General features: G+C 34.1%; 1 protein-coding gene across 2 annotated transcripts in view; it reads left to right on the top strand.

Moving 5' to 3' along the window:
- The first annotated feature begins 482 nt into the window (after positions 1–482).
- LOC127855402 (autophagy-related protein 9A-like) overlaps positions 483–22,457 on the top strand; it is a 34,613-nt gene continuing 12,638 nt past the window's right edge. The window contains exons 1-13 of one of the 2 annotated variants that reach the window (XM_052390930.1): positions 483–741; positions 4,924–5,074; positions 5,854–5,962; positions 6,407–6,529; positions 6,958–7,093; positions 11,202–11,304; positions 12,207–12,306; positions 12,665–12,714; positions 14,051–14,141; positions 19,645–19,744; positions 20,767–20,807; positions 21,626–21,688; positions 21,954–22,028. In XM_052390930.1, coding sequence (XP_052246890.1) covers positions 4,948–5,074; positions 5,854–5,962; positions 6,407–6,529; positions 6,958–7,093; positions 11,202–11,304; positions 12,207–12,306; positions 12,665–12,714; positions 14,051–14,141; positions 19,645–19,744; positions 20,767–20,807; positions 21,626–21,688; positions 21,954–22,028 — 1,118 coding nt within the window. In that variant the 5' untranslated portion in view covers positions 483–741; positions 4,924–4,947. Of the gene's footprint in view, positions 742–3,413; positions 3,520–4,923; positions 5,075–5,853; positions 5,963–6,406; positions 6,530–6,957; positions 7,094–11,201; positions 11,305–12,206; positions 12,307–12,664; positions 12,715–14,050; positions 14,142–19,644; positions 19,745–20,766; positions 20,808–21,625; positions 21,689–21,953; positions 22,029–22,457 lie in introns of those variants that run through there. The other variant, XM_052390931.1, reaches the window with a different exon arrangement.

Below are 22,457 nucleotides of genomic sequence, written 5' to 3'. Positions count from 1 at the left end.
CGATTGCCCTTCCTTATTTTTTTCTGGATGTGAGGCTTCGAAACCATGACATATAATGTTTATATAAACGTGTCTTATCATATACTGATAACTTCTTGCAGTATTAAATAACTGTTTAATACACGGCTTTTTAATATATTATGCATTTATTGCAGTTGCAATATTATACTGAATTGCGACTTGAAACACCTAACATTTCAGTGAAACAACAACAGGTGCAATGCGCACAGGTTTGTCTAAAAACTGTAACGAAACTCTGCAAATGCTGGTAAGTGAGGCTCAAGTGAGTGGTTGCAAATCAATAAGAATAGAAACGGGTCATAAACTTGCAAAGTACTCAGAAACCATCGGTAGCAGGCTTTTGTTGACCCAGTATTTCACTAATTATGAAGCTATTTGCAGACACATCATTAATGAGTAAAAAATGTACCAAACGAGGGGTATTTTAGTGTATTGTAGCCGTTAATATATGGAATAGTCTTCTAAATTTTCCCAGTTTGCATCAGTTTGTTTTCATTATTCCACGAAAAGTAAACAAAAAAAATCGTAATTGTAATGCGTCTGATACTCTGAAATGCACATTTTCACTCCTTTGGTAAAAACTATCGATTGTGTTTTACTTTGACTAAGATGTATTCTGTGTATCTGTGTTTGATGTGCCTACATGCGTGAAACGATCCTTGGATAGTGTGTTCGATGATGTTTGACATTTGTCATCTCAGTTTGAAAGTGGATCACTAGGTCAGACTTTCTGAAATTATTGAATGTAACTGTGTTTAAAATATAATAATATTATCATCTTTCACGATACTGACTATTTGCTGTTTGCATCTAATTAAGTTTATACATTTCATGTAATCACGACACTGTGTAGCATAAATTTGAAAGAACTGTCATATGCATAAATGATGAAATATTTTGGTTTACAATATTGTTAGGTTATTGTGCAACCTTGTGTTCAGTTAATCAGTACTTTGTTGACTTGTACACTGCTGACATACCATATTTAACACAAGTCCAAATAGTTACAAATAAATATTGCAGTATTTATGCTGTTGAATAATTGTTCAATTGTCTCAGTTTAGCCCAGCTTGGATAAGGCAACATAAACATGAGCTAATAACAAACATTATGAAAGAAAATGTTAACACCTTTGAAACTATACAAGTTTTATCATCTACCATTTAGTTGAACATTTTAAAAGACAATTGCAGCATAAAAGAACCACTTTCAAGGCTAATGAATAGTCGCATTCATTCTGAAATTTTAATACACTGCAACTCCAATATATCGCGGTTGAAGGGGTCCAAAGATCGCGACCGTGATATAAATTGTCAGTTTATGTATGCATGTATATGTATACATTAGCATCATTATGCAATCTCAAAACACGCTATTTACCAACCTTATTCAAGTTTGGGTTATATCCATATGTCATTAATTGGTATAACACAAAACATTATTCCATGTGAGTATTTTCAAATGCGTATAATTAAATTTGTAATCCGAAAAACATTGCCGAGTTTTATTGTTCAAGAAAGCATGCACAAATTAGACCCATGTACAAAATGACGTCATTCATTTCTCATGAAAAGCATGCACAGCATGGGGTTTAATAGTAGAGCATTGTGACTAACTGATCTATATTGTATACTGTATCTAACGCACACAGATTGTTGAGATAGGTCAGTATTGACTTGTGACATTTACTGTTATAATTGTGTACACCTTCATGTGTGCACTGGTGCGTTTCGGCAGTTCAAAGCAAATTCAATAGAGAATTGTAACACCCGAAATGACCTGTCATGTTTGACAAATGGGTCTTTTGTTTATCGCAGTACACAGGTGTTAATGTGATGTACAATGTAAGCAAACAATCTGGTCAAAACTGGATTATGACTATTGGATTAAAGTTGGTGAAAAAAAGGGAAAATACTTGCTTGAAACGGATTTTAATGCATCAAATTCTCAGATAAAAACATTTTATTTAAGGATTATGCTCGTCAGATTTTTGGGAGCCATAGCCGATTCGCGATATATTGGACAACGCGATATAACGAACCGTGATATATTGGAGTTGCAGTGTACATGTATGTCAATATTGCTCAATTGGTCATTGTAGGCTTGGGTTCTACTTACATGTACCCCAGGTACTACTTACATGTACCCTGGGTACTCGAAAGTATACTTACATGTACACCAGGTAAAGTAAATATATTTAATATTATACAGTGTTTTTTTTCAGTTTTGGTGGAAGCGGGTCGAGTCCCCTGAGAGGGGAAAAATTCGCGCGTAAAAGGGGAAAAGGGGGAAAATTCTATGCTTAGCTAGTAACAGTACAAAATCAAGTTTTAACACTATAATTCACCATACAGAGGGAGAAAAACATAATTCAAACACTTTTATTCATTAACATGTTATGCTCATGTTCAAAGTTCAACATTTCTGGGCTTTTCAGCTAATTTATCAATTATTCTGGTGACCTCCTCTTCACATAGTCTCTCCGTGTGCAGACAAAGTCTAATCAGGGACTTCAGTGAAGCTTCCCCAAGCCTGTTTCTCTGTGGCGTGCAAAGCAGGTTGAACAAACTAAACAGTCTTTCAACACTCTCTTGACCGGACGTTTCTGGTGTTTCACTGCCCGCATTTGAAGAAGACTGACTTTTAAGTTATACTTGTTTGAAAAGAATATCAATTTATTTTTAAGTTAAAACAGATTTGTCAATTTTTTTACGATAGCTTTTGTTGTTGTGCAACATGTTGGAATACGTATGGTTTGCGGTAGATGTTGTAAAGCGAAAGTCGTGATAGTGAACTACGTACGGTTTGTGGTAAAGGCTAAAATAAAGTATACATGCGGATGCAGTTCCGGAAAATTGTAGTAAATTCGTAACGAAAGACGTATTTAAATGAGGTATTGATTAAAAGAGGGGAATTTTAAAAATATTTGGGGGAAAAATATATACTCTTAAGATTGGGGAATGGGGCCGAATAACGCCGAATATTTCATTAAAAAGAACACTGTTATACTGTACCCAAGTTGTATTCCCGCCCCAAATCTTATGTTGTAAAACAAGCTATAGATTACCTTAAAACAATATTGTTTATCTTAAACAAACTTCTTAAAAAAAAAATCACCATGTTTTTTGGTATAAGTTTCAATAATATAGAGGACATTTAACAGAACATTTGATAAATGTGAACATAAATAAAAAAAAATAGCCAACAACGACCAATTTAGCGTTAAAATTCTAGGGTACGTTTAAGTAATATACTGTATATTTACCGTGCCCGGGGTTCATGTAAGTATACTTAAGAGTACATGGGGTACATGTAAGTAGTACCCAAGCCAACAATGACCAATCAAGCGTCCATATCTGTAGATTTATATATGTATATTAGGTTTACTGTCAACTCCCATGGTAGTCAACAGTCAACTCGCAAGTTTTTTGGTCAACTTGCACGGTAGTCAACTTGTACCTATTTCCTGGCTATAAGTTCCTTCATAACAGCAACAATGTAAGAAAAGAACACTTACTTTGAACCTTGAACTTAATTTTTTTATATTTTAATTTCGAGTAAATTGCATCATGTTAAATAAATTCTGGTTGGGAAGGGGTCTTTTTTAAAGAAGAATAAAATGCTCTTTATTGAATGAGACTTTGTAGCTTTGTAGGTGTATTTAGTCATAACTGCTTTTAAAAGGATTTATTTTGATCCAACATTGTATTTATTGTAAGTTAATCATGCAAGAAATATTATGTTTACACTTTGTTTAATAAATGTTTTTGCATAGATTATTCTATCTAGGCTTCCATAGATATACACTGTAATTGAGATTCAATTGAAAGTAAACAGTAGGACAAAACAAAAACCTTGTCAACCTTGAAAATATAGCATGAATTAAAAAAATAAAACATAGTCAAATTTGGGTTACAGTACAATATTATTTGATTTTATACGTTTTATAGTTTTTAAATGATTTGCATTATTTACATTTATTATGTTATGTTCATGAAGGATACTTTCAGAGTTCACTCAGAAATGCTAGATGAAATTTTGACCATCAATTACAGAATATATTGTATGCATGCATGTAAATTGTTGTCAAATATTGAACAGTTATGTGGTACATGTACAAATAAAGGCACCTCATTGGATGTTTTAAATAGATATTGACACAATAAGTAAATTTCTCCTGAATCTGATACAATTTGGAAATGGTATGGATTGTGATCACAAACTTACAATCATAATTATCGGTAATGATCCTCTATTGAATTCAAATGTTAAATTTTCAAATGGAGATGTAAAAATTGGAAGGCCAGAGCACGAGGATCACCATCAAACATCCATCTTGCACTTATAGAAGTTCATATGAACTTTATCTATGACAGATTGGCTATGAACATAAAAACATTTATTTGCTTGACCTGGCCATACTTATATGGATGATGTACTTTTCATGGCAATATTATAGAAAATGCTGTCAACTCTCTTTGTTTTAGGCTTGTGATTTCTTGAATTTTCTATTTGCTTGAATGTTTCATACATGTTTTTTGGATGTGTTTTAATTGCTTTGATGCAAGTCCATGTGCACTTATTTAATCCTTAAGTTCTGTACTAGACCCCATCCCTCTCCTATTCAAATGCATGTAATATCTATTAGCCTTCTCAGACAGATGAGATCAATGTACCAGTACTCCTGCAATTTACAACATGAGAGATACTAATCTTTTGCTCCATCCATATAGAAATGTGTGTGTTCTGTATCCAGACAGGATAAAGTCAGGGGTCAGCATGGCAGAGTAGGACACTCAGTGCAAAGCCATACTATGGTATTTGCATATTGTGGCAGGGTATGATGCTCATCTATTGCTCCACCCATACATGTAGATATATATTTGTGTATTCTGTATACAGAAAGGTATAGAGGCCGGTTGCACCATGACAGAGTATGACACTCAGTACCAGGCCCTGTCCGTGTATGATGAGGACGACACCACAGGGGAGGACACTGACAACCAGGCCGAGGCAGATCTCATGATCCATGTGGTACCCGACTCTAATAAAGGTGAGACAACATTTTACAGGGCTCTTTTCCTGTTATAGCATGGGCTGATTAAAGGAACTGTGCCAACTTCATCCCAGAAAAAATTAATGATGCATGTTTCCCCAATTTGAAGGGTAACTTTAACAAATGTGTTTGCCTATCTGCTGTCTTTCCATTGCTCAGTTTTGTTTATTACATGTATTTGGTAACCCGAATGAAAGGCTAGGCCTTTTCTTCATACCAAGTCCTGCAATATCTGTGAAAAAATATGAGTGGGCAATAACTTGCAGATTCTTGTAATACTGATTTTACTTGTATGCTATGAATGAAGGAATATTGATTAATTCCACAACACATTTTCAGTGTACTATAACATGATGTAACTTTTGTTATGTTTAACAAAAATCATGGTGCTGGAGAGCCTATTTACAGGTTGCTTGTAGTTATGGTAACTTACATAACAAAAAGCATGTTTACTCTCAAATCAATTACAGTATAATATTGTGTCTCACTAAATGAAGTAAATTAGTTTTATTATTGAAGTATTAAATTACCTCAATAAGTGAATTAAGTTTCCATCTAAGTTTTACCCTTACTTGTGTAAGTATGGTCATGAAATTATTTCTACGGCCATTCAGTCATAATACTTATTATGAGTAAGTCAGTAACATCCATATGTATGTGCACGTTGTAGTTTATAGAATGACAAGACCATAGTGATATGACTGTAATATGGTTGGAAAAGCACATTCCCAATAAACAAACAACTAAAAGTCTACATTTTGTTTATGTTTGCACAGCTCGTTGGAACCACATAGAGAACCTTGATGAGTTCTTCACTCGAGTCTACCAGTATCACCAACGACAGGGATTCCTGTGTATGGTAATGGAGGACTGCCTTCAACTTGTGTAAGTCATAGTGACTGGGCCTTTCTCTGCAATAAGGGGGCTTAATGCATGTGCGTTAAGTGTCATCCCATATTAGCCTGTGCAGTCTGCAAAGGCTAATCAGGGACATCCATTCACCTAAACTTGATTTTGCTTAGATGGGACTTCCTTCAAACAAAAAAGCACCATAAAAGCAGAAAGTGTCCTCCATGATTAGATTAATAAATTTCTTTATACAATAAGTCAATGTCTGCAAAGAAAATAGAAACACATTTCAATTATGAGATTTTACTTGATAGAATACATTAAGCAAGCTGAATTTTACAGTTGGCTTTAAATTTTGCAGTACAAATTTTATGTTACTATTATTATATGTGTAAATTAAATACCATGTATAATTTTAATTACCAAGAAGACAATTGTAATCATTGTATAATCTGAAAATATATCTGTTGTTTTTTGCAGCCAGTTTGTTTTTGTAGCTGTGTTTTCAAGTTTCCTATGGAAGTGTGTTGACTACAGCAAACTATTTGCTAGTGATCATAAAGTTACACTTCACGAGGCTGTTAAAGACCAATGCCTGCAGCAGTAAGTCAATTTTCTCCCTTTACATTATTAGGTCTGGATATGATTAATTATTTGGGGTTGTTGTAGGTTTTTTTTTACATTGTTGGCTGTTTTATAAGAAACTTTCTCTCGGGGTCATTTAAATTTAGACTCTTGTGTTGTGTAATTTCTTTTAAAAATAGTACACTGTAAGTGTTAAACTTAATGTCCCAGAGGAAGCATATGATGAAAAAATTTTTTTTGATTACATGGAGGTTGAAAACAAGAATTTAGCAGCTGTTACTGAGTTACATTTTTATTGGGGGGAAAAAAAGCAAAAATACACTATGTTGTATACTGTCTAAGAATTTCACTACCGAGTAGTGACTATTACACTGTTGTTTCAAATAATGAATTATATTAAATCATCACATATGACGACAGAACAATAAGGAGTCAGTAATTTTCAGGTTTGACGCTCCAATAGTGTTCTGCCTGTTGGTTGCCGCTGCGTTCTGGTTGTTCCGCTTGGTGAAGGTCATCTACAATATATTCCTCTACTTTGAGATACGCTCCTTCTATCAGACAGCCCTGAAGATCACACCAGTAAGTGTAACTGGGCATACACAAATACAGGGGTGTAGTAACGAATGGGAGACAAGTAAAGCTCCCTGCTATCTGACCAAAATAGTTAACATTTCCCAGCTTCTTTTTGAAGCTTGAGAGAATATAACCTGTTAGTTATATAGAAGCATTTGAAAATAATGAGTTGAAACAAATCAGAAATTTACTGAGCCAAATGTATTCATTTTGGGCAAAGGGGCATGGCGCATAACTTTGAAAAAAGGCATTTACCTCGCTGTTTAGGTAAAAAAAGGGCAAAAACGTTCCGTGAATAAGTGGTTTTGAGAGAAACATATAAACGTAAAACATATTTACAAGCACATTTAATGGTAATTGGTGTATTTAACTTACTTTATTTAATATTAATATACTTACTTTGAAATGTCTTCCACTTAGCATGACAAACATTATAAAAGCAATATATGCATATGAATCTTATTATACACAGATCCTCTAACATAAAAATGAAACCATGTTTGTCTTATCCCATTTTATAACGATAATATTGTCAGAAGTTTTAACTTAGCAAGTTAAATGAGTAAACTGAACGCTTACAATTTGCAAACACTCGTTTCCGTGACATACATCCACTGAGTAGATAACTAATAAATATGTTGTTGTTATTTTTATGCCCCCCCCTTCGAAGAAGAGGGGGTATATTGCTTTGCTCATGTCGGTCGGTCGGTCTGTCGGTCCGTCCACCAGGTGGTTGTCAGACGATAACTCAAGAACGCTTGGGCCTAGGATCATGAAACTTCATAGGTACATTGATCATGACTTGCAGATGACCCCTATTGATTTTGAGGTCACTAAGTCAAAGGTCAAGGTCACAGTGACCCGAAATAGTAAAATGGTTTTTGAATGATAACTCAAGAACGCATACGCCTAGGATCGTGAAACTTCATGGGTAGATTGATCATGACTTGCAGATGACCCCTATTGATTTTGAGGTCACTAGGTCAAAGGTCAAGGTCACGGTGACCCTAAATAGTAAAATGGTTTCCGGATGATAACTCAAGAATGCATATGCCTAGGATCATGAAACTTCATGGGAAGATTGATCATAACTCGCAGATGACCCCTATTGATTTTGAGGTCACTAGGTCAAAGGTCAAGGTCACGGTGACCCGAAATAGTAAAATGGTTTTCGGATGATAACTCAAGAAAGCATAAGCCTAGGATCATGAAACTTCATAGGTAGATTGATCATGACTTGCAGATGACCCCTATTGATTTTGAGGTCACAAGGTCAAAGGTCAAGGTCACGGTGACCTGAAATAGTAAAATGATTTTCGGATGATAACTCAAGAACGCTTTTGCCTAGGATCATGACACTTCATAGGTACATTGATCGTGACTCGCAGATGACCCCTATTGATTTTCAGGTCACTAGGTCAAAGGTCAAGGTCACAGTGACAAAAATCGTATTCACACAATGGCTGCCACTACAACGGACAGCCCATATGGGGGGCATGCATGTTTTACAAACAGCCCGTGTTAATGTTTTATGCATCATTCATTATCACATGCATTTCATTAATCCCTTCTAAATGTGCGATCTCCATCGTTAATTCAATCGTTATTTGCCATTTTTGCAGAGAGTCACGATTTATTAGCTGTTTTGTCGGCCATCTTGTTAAAAGCTGCTGGTCCGGACAACATAAAGCCAGTTGTGCTGAAAGAACTTCGCTGTCAAATGGCTCCTATTCTTCAAATTCTTCTCCAAAAGTCTATAGATTCTGGTACCTTACCATCTGACTGGACAAAGGGAAATGTGGCCCTCTCTATAAAAACGGACCCCAGAGTGACCCATCAAACTACTGTCTTTAAACTCTGACTTGTATTCTTTGTAAACTTACTGAACATATCATAGCATCTAACATCTCTGCTCATTTTACCAGATACAACATATTATATGATTTCCAACATGGCTTTAGGGATCCCCGTTCTTGCGAAACGCAACTCATCCAACTGGTAGTTGACCTTGCAAGAATCCTTGTTGCAGGCCAGCAGTCAGATCTTATTTTTCTGGACTTTAGCAAGGCTTTTGATAAAGTAAGCCATTCTTAACTTCTCTATAAACTTCAGGAACATGGTATCAGATGTTGTACTCTTGACTGGATCCGTTCTTTCCTGGTAGGTCGAACTCAAGTGATCGTTCTGGAGGGCGAGAAATCTGATGAAGTTCCAGTGACATCTGGTGTGCCCCAAGGCTTTGTCCTAGGCCTCCTCTTATTTCTCCTCTACATAAACAATGTACAAGATCATGTAAGATCCCAAGTCCGTCTCTTCGCTGATAACACTTCTGTGTACCTCACGATCAACAACTTAAATGATTGCAACCAACTTTAACATGATCTTAATACCTTGGAACAATAGGAAACCAAATGGGAAATGCAGTTTCACCCCAGTAAATGCCAAGTCCTTAATATAACTCGAAACAAACATAAATCAAACTTAATTATATATTACATGGCATATCCTTGAAACCGTACCAAGTGCAAAATACTTAGGAGTAGATTTATTTGAAGACCTTTCTTTCAACACTCACATTAATAGAATATGTACAACAGCAAATAGAACACTTGGTTTCCTTAAACGTAAAATTGAAACTAAAAACAAAAAGTAAAAGAAAATGCCTATAAAACTCTTGTCAGGCCTCATGTTGAATACTCGTCTCCAGTCTGGTCGCCATACACTAAACAAAACATCAATAAAATCGAAATGGTTTAGAGGAGAGCAATCAGATGGATACATGACAACTATTCCACTTATGATAGTGTCTCAGACATGCAACAGTCACTCGATATAAGATCTCTAGAGAACAGACGGACTGATGCTAAAATAGTATTATTTTACAAAATTGTCCACTCTTTAGTAGCTGTCTCCATCCCCACTAATTTGGAAAAACCCAAGAGATTGACCTGCCATACACATCCTTTAGCTTATAGGCAAATTCACACAGTTGCTAACCATTATAAATTCTCCTTTTTTCTCAGCACTGTCATACTATGGAAAAACCTCCCTTCAGAAAATGGTCCTTCTGCCAACGCTTGAATCATTCAAACTGGCTGTAAGCCAATATTTTATACAATTAGTTGCAGCAGAGTGTGTTTTTAACCTGATTTTAACTCTTGTCTATACATATACTAACACTTTCAAACTTTGTTTCAGTCTTACTTTCTTTCTTGACATTCCACTGTCAATACTTATATTGTACAATATTGTATAAATCTTTTCTCGCACTGACAGCGCGATCTGTTAGTAATACCCGAAAGGGGAGTTCAACAGTATCCGAAGATAGATAGATAGATGATATAAGCAACAGGTGCGCATAGCAACATTAAATCGTATAATATGTCCGCCTTATAAGCTATTCGCATTGTGTTTAATTTTGATACGTTACAGTAATTCTTTCATTAATTAATTATCTGAAAGACCATAACAATAAAGATACAACTTCTTTTTTTTTAAATTTTTAAATTTAATTACGTGTAGAAATATATGTTTTGATATTACTGTATTATGCATAACATGCACATTTCCCATGAGGAAATCTATGTTTTCAATAGAAGTCTCTGAAGTAACTGTCCATGATTTTATCGTGGACGAGTACATATTACTGACCGATTGCCACCGAAATTATTGATAAATATTGACACGGGGTTATTCATGCATGACCTACAACCGAGCAAATCTTCACGGCCTTGGGGCCATACTCTGATACAAGTCTGCAAAAAAGTTTGGACGAAGGGCAATTAAGATGTTATCAATAAGGGCCCATGGCAAGCACAAGTATCAATTAAATCTTGTGATCAAGCATACCGTAACAATAGAAGACGGAAAACAGCGGGTGCTCATGAAAGGGTGGGCGGGGGCCTTTGGAAAGGGCAGCGTGGCGCTGAATGGCTTTGAAAGAGAGTGGCGTGGCGCTACAAATAAAGGGCATGGCGCCACGCCACATTAAAACGACCTGGATAAAACACTAATACCCATACCCCAATAGATTAGCTGAAATCCTCTAATGCAATACCTTGACCTTGCTGTATATAGGCTACTAAGGCTATGTTCTGTGCTGTCTGTGTTCCAGTCTGACCTTGCAAACATGACATGGCATGAAGTGCAATCCAAACTGCTGGAGGTACAAAAGGTTCAGCAGATGTGTATACACAAGGCTGATCTCACACAGTTAGGTAAGAGTCGGCAGACATGGGAAGAGTTTGCAGAAAATGTAAGAGCATAGTAATGTTTTGTAACATTCAATAGTTGACACCTGTGGAAAGATTCAGACCTCAATTAAATGTACTGCAGCTTTCTGGTGCTACAAAGTCACCCTGCTGGTCTTGTTTGTGCTGCCATGTGCAAAACTGATAGAATACATGCACTTTTAAAATCACAATAATTAAAGTATTGCAAATGTGGCAAATAATAAGACCATATTGTTTCATTAATTGTGAAGCCTAAATAGGATTATTTATAAATGCATGTCAAGTCATTGTCAAAGTTGAGCCTGTCACTCAGTCTCTTGTCTTCATTTACCACCAGTTATTGTTTCTTTAAGTGTATGCTTCAATGCTCAAAATGCATGATCCAAAGCAGAGCTGCAGTAGCCATGCAGAAACACAGAATAATTGACTTCAACAGCTACTTTTGATTAGAATATTTTGTTGTTTAATTTTTAGCTCGGCTGTTTTCGAAGAAAACCCGAGGTATTGTCATTTGCCAGATTGTCCGGCGTCGTCGTGCTAAAACCTTAAAATCAAAGTGTTTCCACCTACAACTTTGAAACTTCATATGTACATGCACCTTGATGAGTTCTACATGCCACTTCCATTTTTGGGTCACTAGGTGAAAGGTCAAGGTCACTGTGATCTCTAAAAAATAAAAATCTTCTGACAAGCTTTTATTTATTCAAAACTGCACCTGCAGCCGAGCGTTAGCACCCGTTACGTGGTGCTCTTGTTATGTGAACATTTACCCATAATTGGTCTAGAAATAATTGGTATTTGTTTAATGCATTATAAAATAAAAAAAGTTTAGTTTCATTTGATCTGTCAGCATTTGCGTTATTGTTTAAATGCGCTCTCTCCTTCAGATATTTACCACCGTATATTACGCTTCAAGAACTACAGTATAGCCATGGTGAACAAGGATATACTCCCTCTGAAGTTGCAAGTGCCTTTCTTAGGAGATTAGTAAGTGATTGAGTGTTCTTATACTATCAGTATCTTAAGATTAAATATAAGATCTGCTGTTCAGGATATAAGATCTGAAGTCCAGAGAATTCATGAACCAGCATTTAACTTTATGTATGGATAGTAATAAAGTTTTTGTTTTCAAGTGTATGCTGGAAATTACATTTTTTATTCAAATCTTAATGCAACAGTTGATGTAGCCTTTGTTTTATCAGACTGCACTGGTTTTGAGCTAGGCTAGCTGCATCTGGCATAAGACCCATTTTTGCATGAGGTGTTCATTTGTTCTGAGTTCTGAGGAGTCAAAACCATGGTTTTGTTATTGGTATTCACTTTGCAATGTTGTGTTTTATTTCAGTGTTTTTCTTAGTACAGGATTGAAGTACAACATAGAATTTCTCTTGTTTTGTAAGTATAATTTATAAAATTTCGTTAAATACACAAAATTAGTTTAGTAATTATGATCAATCAAAGATTATGGATTTAATGTTTATTTAATATTGTTAGACAATACTATTCAAGCTCAACCAAACAGTAAATATGGATATAAACAGCTGTCCATACATATTGCTCAGACAGAAAATCTAACATCACCTACCTTTAAAAAACGTTCATAAGCCAAAATGCCTTCTACACATAGGCTTCCTGCTAGTGCCCTGAAGGTATGCATATATATATATATATATATATATATATATATATATATATATATATATATATATACTTGCATTGTTCTTCTCACCGTCAGTCAGACTGTCCGGCTTCTTGTATTTATAGTATGCTTTTCTTCCTGTTATTATAATGGCCTTTGAGGGATAGGGAAGAGTAAAAGTACCATAACTCTCATAACTCTCACTGCAGTATTTACAGGGTTAATGCCCTTGGGTCAATTTTCTTGTGCAGAGCATTACTTCCTTTGTATTGAAGATCTTGTAACTGTTTTGATTTATAAATTACTTTTTAGAGAAATTGCCGAGTAAAACCACAGATCTGTTTGTTTTAAGCGTTATTGTCATTTGCTTAATTTGTTATTGTCCTTTTCTTCTTTTTTTGTCACAAAAATAGCTCATGAAATTTCAAAGAGATTCTGATGAACACGTCATTTAACAATAGAGGGCTTAAAGGGGAAGTGCAGCGTTCAATGACCATAACTCTCATTTCAAGAATTACCGAGGTTCTGCCCTTCAGCAAATTTAATTGTGCAAACATAACTCCTGTAGTGAATCTTTTTTTAAATTATTGCCCTTTTCTTCTTTGTATAGTTTGTTTCTTGTGTGAAGCATGACTCTATGATTATTGAAGGCATTCAAATGAATCTTCATTTCATTTAATGATATATTTTAAGAGAAATGCTAAGTTCAAGCACCATAAATATCTCTTCAGTATTAACACTTATTGCCCTTCATTTATGTTTCATTTGTGGAGCTAAATGTATAAGTATTGAAGAGATTAAAAAAAAGATTTTGGAGCACTAGACTACACATTTTTTAAGGTAATCTTTCAATATTTCATGTAATGATAATCGGAGAGGCAGCAATCAGTACAAATATCATCACTATTAAGTATTATGGAGTTATTGTTATGTGCTTATTTTCAGTTTTATCAATAATTCATGTTTGTTTTCAATACTTTGAAGGTCAAGATCAAAATTGTTTGGTAAAACAATACCTCTAGAGAATTTTGCAAGTACAATTACAGCACTGTTCATTTATATAAAATGTTTAATCTGTTTGCATATTGACAGGGGGTCCTTGGTCTGCATTCCAAAATAAATGGCATCTGAAAGAGGAATACAAAGACAAGAATTTATATAGGAGAAAACTCATTGCAGAACAGTAAGTGTTTTAGAAAACAGCAGTGTCTCACATGACTGTGCATCTACTGGTTTAAATCTTAAAGACAATAAACACTCAAAAACCAACGAATGTTTCGTACATTATTTTGAAAAAATTAAGTTAACACATACAAAATCAATGTCCCTCAAAGCAATAGCCAAAATTTCAACGCTAGATGTTGTCTTGTAACATAGATTTAACAAGATACAAAATGCACTTTTTCTTTCTTGTGGGACAATATATTTAACACATGTTCATGTACAATGTTAGTGTTTGTGTGTCATATGAATAGATAATGGTTGCAGGACATTAAAATGGAATATATTGTGCCACAAAAAAATAAAAACAAACATTTTGTATCCCATTTAATTTATGTTACCATACCACAACTTGAGTTGACATTTTGGCTTTTGCTAAAAGGAACACTGTTTTTTATGGGTTAACCTGTTTTTTTATGGGTTAACTTTATTTTACAAAATATATTGCTAAATATTTGTTTATTAATTATGAGTATTTATGTTACTTTTAGTACATAAACTTTTGAAACTTGTGGTGGAATTATCATGTCAGTACTCAAAAGTAATCATACCTGTGTGGTTACTTATTGTTCAAGACAGAGGCATACTCTGTTTTTAATGCAGGAAAATATTTCTATCATGTATGCTTATGTAAAAAAATAATGACTTATTTATTTATTTCTTATTGAGGAATATACTTTGTTTTCATATGAGGTCATATCAACATAAGGTCAAAAAAATTTTAACGCTTAAAAGGTTATACTTGCTTTTGATGCTTGATTTGTTTAGCTCTCTTACATGTAAATAGTTACTTAAGAAACCATATTAAATACACCCAGTAGACTATGTAAAAGTATACCTTAATGTTTATAGCAAAGCATATCCAGCAGTTGTGATTTGTTTCATATTATGATGTTTAAATTGTACATGAGCCTTGCTCTGTGAAAACAGGGCTTAATGCATGTGTGCAAAGTGTTGTCCCAGATTAGCCTGTGCAGTACACACAGACTAATGAGGGATGACACTTTACCTTTTTATTGTATTTTTCATCAAAAGGAAAACTCTTTTTCACAAAAGTCAAGTTAAGGCAGATAGTGTCTTCCCTGATTAGCCTGTGTGGACTGCACATGTATTTAACATAGCAAGGCTCCTATATAATGCATGTATGTACATGGCCCCCTTGCAGACTATATTATAAATGTATATTATACATGTATGTACATGGCCCCCTTGCAGACTATATTTTAAATGTATATTATACATGTATGTACATGGCCCCCTTGCAGACTATATTTTAAATGTATATTATACATGTATGTACATGGCCCCCTTGCAGACTATATTATAAATGTATATTATACATGTATGTACATGGCCCCCTTGCAGACTATATTATAAATGTACATTATACATGTATGTACATGGCCCCCTTGCAGACTATATTATAAATGTACATTATACATGTATGTACATGGCCCCCTTGCAGACTATATTATAAATGTATATTATACATGTATGTACATGGCCCCCTTGCAGACTATATTATAAATGTATATTATACATGTATGTACATGGCCCCCTTGCAGACTATATTATAAATGTATATTATACATGTATGTACATGGCCCCCTTGCAGACTATGTTATAATTGTATATTATACATGTATGTACATGGCCCCCTTGCAGACTATATTATAAATGTATATTATACATGTATGTACATGACCCCCTTGCAGACTATATTATAAATGTATATTATACATGTATGTACATGGCCCCCTTGCAGACTATGTTATAAATGTATATTATACATGTATGTACATGGCCCCCTTGCAGACTATATTATAAATGTATATTATACATGTATGTACATGGCCCCCTTGCAGACTATATTATAAATGTATATTATACATGTATGTACATGGCCCCCTTGCAGACTATGTTATAAATGTACATTATACATGTATGTACATGGCCCCCTTGCAGACTATATTATAAATGTATATTATACATGTATGTACATGGCCCCCTTGCAGACTATATTATAAATGTATATTATACATGTATGTACATGGCCCCCTTGCAGACTATATTATAAATGTATATTATACATGTATGTACATGGCCCCCTTGCAGACTATCTTATAAATGTATATTATACATGTATGTACATGGCCCCCTTGCAGACTATGTTATAAATGTATATTATACATGTATGTACATGGCCCCCTTGCAGACTATATTATAAATGTATATTATACATGTATGTACATGGCCCCCTTGCAGACTATGTTATAAATGTATATTATACATGTATGTACATGGCCCCCTTGCAGACTATATTATAAATGTATATTATACATGTATGTACATGGCCCCCTTGCAGACTATATTATAAATGTACATTATACATGTATGTACATGACCCCCTTGCAGACTATATTATAAATGTATATTATACATGTATGTACATGGCCCCCTTGCAGACTATATTATAAATGTATATTATACATGTATGTACATGGCCCCCTTGCAGACTATGTTATAAATGTATATTATACATGTATGTACATGGCCCCCTTGCAGACTATATTATAAATGTATATTATACATGTATGTACATGGCCCCCTTGCAGACTATATTATAAATGTATATTATACATGTATGTACATGGCCCCCTTGCAGACTATATTAAAAATGTATATTATACATGTATGTACATGGCCCCCTTGCAGACTATATTATAAATGTATATTATACATGTATGTACATGACCCCCTTGCAGACTATATTATAAATGTACATTATACATGTATGTACATGACCCCCTTGCAGACTATATTATAAATGTACATTATACATGTATGTACATGGCCCCCTTGCAGACTATATTATAAATGTATATTATACATGTATGTACATGGCCCCCTTGCAGACTATATTATAAATGTATATTATACATGTATGTACATGGCCCCCTTGCAGACTATATTATAAATGTATATTATACATGTATGTACATGGCCCCCTTGCAGACTATGTTATAAATGTACATTATACATGTATGTACATGGCCCCCTTGCAGACTATATTATAAATGTATATTATACATGTATGTACATGGCCCCCTTGCAGACTATATTATAAATGTATATTATACATGTATGTACATGGCCCCCTTGCAGACTATGTTATAAATGTACATTATACATGTATGTACATGACCCCCTTGCAGACTATATTATAAATGTATATTATACATGTATGTACATGGCCCCCTTGCAGACTATGTTATAAATGTATATTATACATGTATGTACATGGCCCCCTTGCAGACTATATTATAAATGTATATTATACATGTATGTACATGGCCCCCTTGCAGACTATGTTATAAATGTATATTATACATGTATGTACATGGCCCCCTTGCAGACTATATTATAAATGTATATTATACATGTATGTACATGGCCCCCTTGCAGACTATGTTATAAATGTACATTATACATGTATGTACATGGCCCCCTTGCAGACTATATTATAAATGTATATTATACATGTATGTACATGGCCCCCTTGCAGACTATATTATAAATGTACATTATACATGTATGTACATGGCCCCCTTGCAGACTATATTATAAATGTATATTATACATGTATGTACATGGCTCCCTTGCAGACTATATTATAAATGTACATTATACATGTATGTACATGGCCCCCTTGCAGACTATATTATAAATGTATATTATACATGTATGTACATGGCTCCCTTGCAGACTATATTATAAATGTACATTATACATGTATGTACATGGCCCCCTTGCAGACTATATTATAAATGTATATTATACATGTATGTACATGGCTCCCTTGCAGACTATATTATAAATGTATATTATACATGTATGTACATGGCCCCCTTGCAGACTATATTATAAATGTACATTATACATGTATGTACATGGCCCCCTTGCAGACTATATTATAAATGTATATTATACATGTATGTACATGGCCCCCTTGCAGACTATATTATAAATGTATATTATACATGTATGTACATGGCCCCCTTGCAGACTATATTATAAATGTATATTATACATGTATGTACATGGCCCCCTTGCAGACTATGTTATAAATGTACATTATACATGTATGTACATGACCCCCTTGCAGACTATATTATAAATGTACATTATACATGTATGTACATGGCCCCCTTGCAGACTATATTATAAATGTATATTATACATGTATGTACATGGCCCCCTTGCAGACTATATTATAAATGTACATTATACATGTATGTACATGGCCCCCTTGCAGACTATGTTATAAATGTATATTATACATGTATGTACATGGCCCCCTTGCAGACTATGTTATAAATGTACATTATACATGTATGTACATGACCCCCTTGCAGACTATATTATAAATGTATATTATACATGTATGTACATGGCCCCCTTGCAGACTATATTATAAATGTACATTATACATGTATGTACATGGCCCCCTTGCAGACTATATTATAAATGTACATTATACATGTATGTACATGGCCCCCTTGCAGACTATGTTATAAATGTACATTATACATGTATGTACATGGCCCCCTTGCAGACTATGTTATAAATGTACATTATACATGTATGTACATGGCCCCCTTGCAGACTATATTATAAATGTATATTATACATGTATGTACATGGCCCCCTTGCAGACTATATTATAAATGTATATTATACATGTATGTACATGGCCCCCTTGCAGACTATGTTATAAATGTATATTATACATGTATGTACATGGCCCCCTTGCAGACTATATTATAAATGTATATTATACATGTATGTACATGGCCCCCTTGCAGACTATATTATAAATGTATATTATACATGTATGTACATGGCCCCCTTGCAGACTATGTTATAAATGTACATTATACATGTATGTACATGGCCCCCTTGCAGACAATATTATAAATGTATATTATACATGTATGTACATGGCCCCCTTGCAGACTATATTATAAATGTATATTATACATGTATGTACATGGCCCCCTTGCAGACTATATTATAAATGTATATTATACATGTATGTACATGGCCCCCTTGCAGACTATATTATAAATGTATATTATACATGTATGTACATGGCCCCCTTGCAGACTATATTATAAATGTATATTATACATGTATGTACATGGCCCCCTTGCAGACTATATTATAAATGTATATTATACATGTATGTACATGGCCCCCTTGCAGACTATGTTATAATTGTATATTATACATGTATGTACATGGCCCCCTTGCAGACTATATTATAAATGTATATTACACATGTATGTTTATTGCCCCCTTGCAGACAATATTTTAAATGTTTATTACACATGTATGTTTATTGCCCCCTTGCAGACAATATTTTAAATGTTTATTATACATGTATGTTTATTGCCCCCTTGCAGATTGTCACGACGTATGTTGTTACTGGGCCTGGCCAACCTCGCCCTGTCTCCAATCATCTTCCTCTGGCAGATCCTCTACTCCTTCTTCAGATATGCCGAGGTATGGGACACATCAAGGTGTATTTGTTGGTTTTAGGGAATGCCTCGATATGAGCTGAGCTTTGTGAAAACAGTGCAAAATGAATATGCGTAAACTGTTGTTCCAAGATTAGTCTTAGCAGTCCGCACAGGCTAATCAGAGATGACGTTTTAAACTTAAACTTGATTTTCATTAAGAGATGACGTTTTAAACTTAAACTTGATTTTCATTAAGAGATGACGCTTTAAACTTAAACTTGATTTTCATTAAGAGATGACGCTTTAAACTTAAACTTGATTTTCATTAAGAGATGACGCTTTAAACTTAAACTTGATTTTCATTAAGAGATGACATTTTTAACTTAAACTTGATTTTCTTTAAAAAGGGGCTTCCTTTAAACTGAAACTAGCATAAAAGCGGAAAGTGTTATCCCGGATGAGCCTGTGTGGTCTGCACAGGCTTATGTGGGATGACACATTACCCACATGAATTAAACCCTTTTTCCAAAATTTGAGGCTCATATATATACTTAACATGATTCTTTAAAATTCAATTGCTAAAAAGTGATGTATAAAATAGATGTGGTACTGACAGCTGAAGACCTCCACGCATCAAAGTGACTGGCCAGTCTGCTCAAAAACGTAAAACTTAAAGAACCATTTAATTGGGAGGGCGCACTGTCAGCAATCTGGAGGTCCCTGGTTATATTTTCACTCTTGGAACATTCTCAAGAATTTTTTCAAAGAAACCATGTATTGGTTCTTCCCAGAAAGAGGCCAATAGACGCACAATAAGCATCAGGCTTTCAATGCAACTGAGCATCAATATATAGATTTAAATTAAACACAGTTGTAGATTTTTTTAAACACTGCTACCAGAATGACAAATATATGTCTATGATATATGTAATATAATACAGGTAGTTTGATTGTTGAGATCATGACATTAAAGTATAGTTTGAAAGCGCAGAACATCAATAGTGTTCTATTATACATTTACCTTTTCTAGTCTGAGGTCTTTAAAAGAGTATTCTTCTTCTTCAGCTCGTAAAAAGGCAACCAGCATTTCTTGGTTCCCGAAGATGGTATGCATAATCGTTTTTCACCATCTAATACTTTCTTATACTTTTGTGTTCTATTTAGAATTAAATATTTGATCTTGTTTATCAATCTATTTTTACACATTATTATCTGATTTCTATTGATAAAGAAGACAATCAACAAAGGATTATTCTGCAATTATTATGTGCAGAGCATAATGTTTTTAAAGAAGTTCGAATTTTCGGAAGTCATGCTGTAAATTCCTTGTGAAACATTTAGTAGTGTTTGTTAGCATGTTAATAGCTCAGTAGCACAGGGTATCAAGATGTCAAATCGTTGTTTGATTTTGATAAATTCTTGTGATTTTTTATTTATTTTGGATGGACTATTTATCAATGAAATTGATGTCACATTGTTTGTCAAGATGGATTGAAATCACTGAAGAGCTCTTGCAATAGCATTTTAATAGAGAGATGGGCAGAGTATAGAAAAAAACAAAACAACAGTTCTTGTTCAATAATATTGAAATAAATAAAAATCCATTGTCGCATCATGTAATACTTAAATAATATTTTTTTATGATAAATTTGCTGATAAAAAGTGGCTACGCCATGTTTTGGAATATAGGTGCTTGTTGGTTAATCACTGGGGCTTCACACTTGTGATTTAACTCTTACAGTGTAAATTATTTTGTTTGTGGTAAATCTTACAGTTCTACACATTTCTTATTATTTTTATGCCCCCCTTCGAAGAAGCGGGGGTATATTGTTTTGCTCATGTCGGTCTGTCCGTATGTCCGTCCACCAGATGGTTTCCGGATGATAACTCAAGAACGCTTAGGCCTAGTTTATTATTGTTTCAGGTCAAATTATGGCAGACTGTATACTAGACATTTTAATGAGCTTGATCATGAATTTAATGCAAGGTATGTATCTTGTTACACAAATTAACGGTAATTTTGTTTACATTTTTTTAATTGTTACACTGTTGTGTTTTGCCATTTGTTGTTCCACCATGTTTCTGTGAATGTGAACCCATGTTCACTAAATGTGATTCTTTTTTTGACTGGACTATGTATTGGCATTTAGTTTATTTAGGCTTGATTTCATTTTAAAAGGGTTTGTCTTTCTTGGATGTTGTCTTTTATATAATACTTTATACAGTGAAAACTATGTTTTCTCTACTTTCAGATTAAACCGAGGCTACAAAGCTGCAGACATGTACCTCAGTATATTTTCTTCGCAATTTCTTGCCATTATAGCAAAGTATGTTTGCATTTCAATTTTATTAAGAACAGTAGTATACCTTCCTATGTGATAAAAATGGCCTATGTAGGTTATAATTAAGAATAATATACTGTAAAATGTTGTAGATTTGTAACAGTGGGAAATTTGGTTAGATCTTAAATAAGTGTATTACACACATGTATTTGTTATGTCTTTTATCAGAATATGGATGCAATAAACATATAAGAATAAGGATTTAAATATTCATTGAACATTTTCTTGGTTGCTTGGACCCACAAAAATGAGTGTCAGAATGATATTGGTTTCACAGTACCTTATTAAGTGATACAAATGGTTGATGTTCTAATGCTTTCATACATAAAGCCATTTTTGAAATGTCAATGTTAATATCAATAACTTCATCTTTTACCATATGGCTAAAGCAAATGAAAAATAAATACAAATATT

This window comes from Dreissena polymorpha, chromosome 13 (assembly GCF_020536995.1).
Source record: "Dreissena polymorpha isolate Duluth1 chromosome 13, UMN_Dpol_1.0, whole genome shotgun sequence".
NCBI classification, from domain to species: Eukaryota; Metazoa; Mollusca; class Bivalvia; order Myida; family Dreissenidae; genus Dreissena; species Dreissena polymorpha.
The sequence above is the reverse complement of the archived record's forward strand: the minus strand, read 5'-3'. Positions and strand labels throughout refer to the sequence as shown.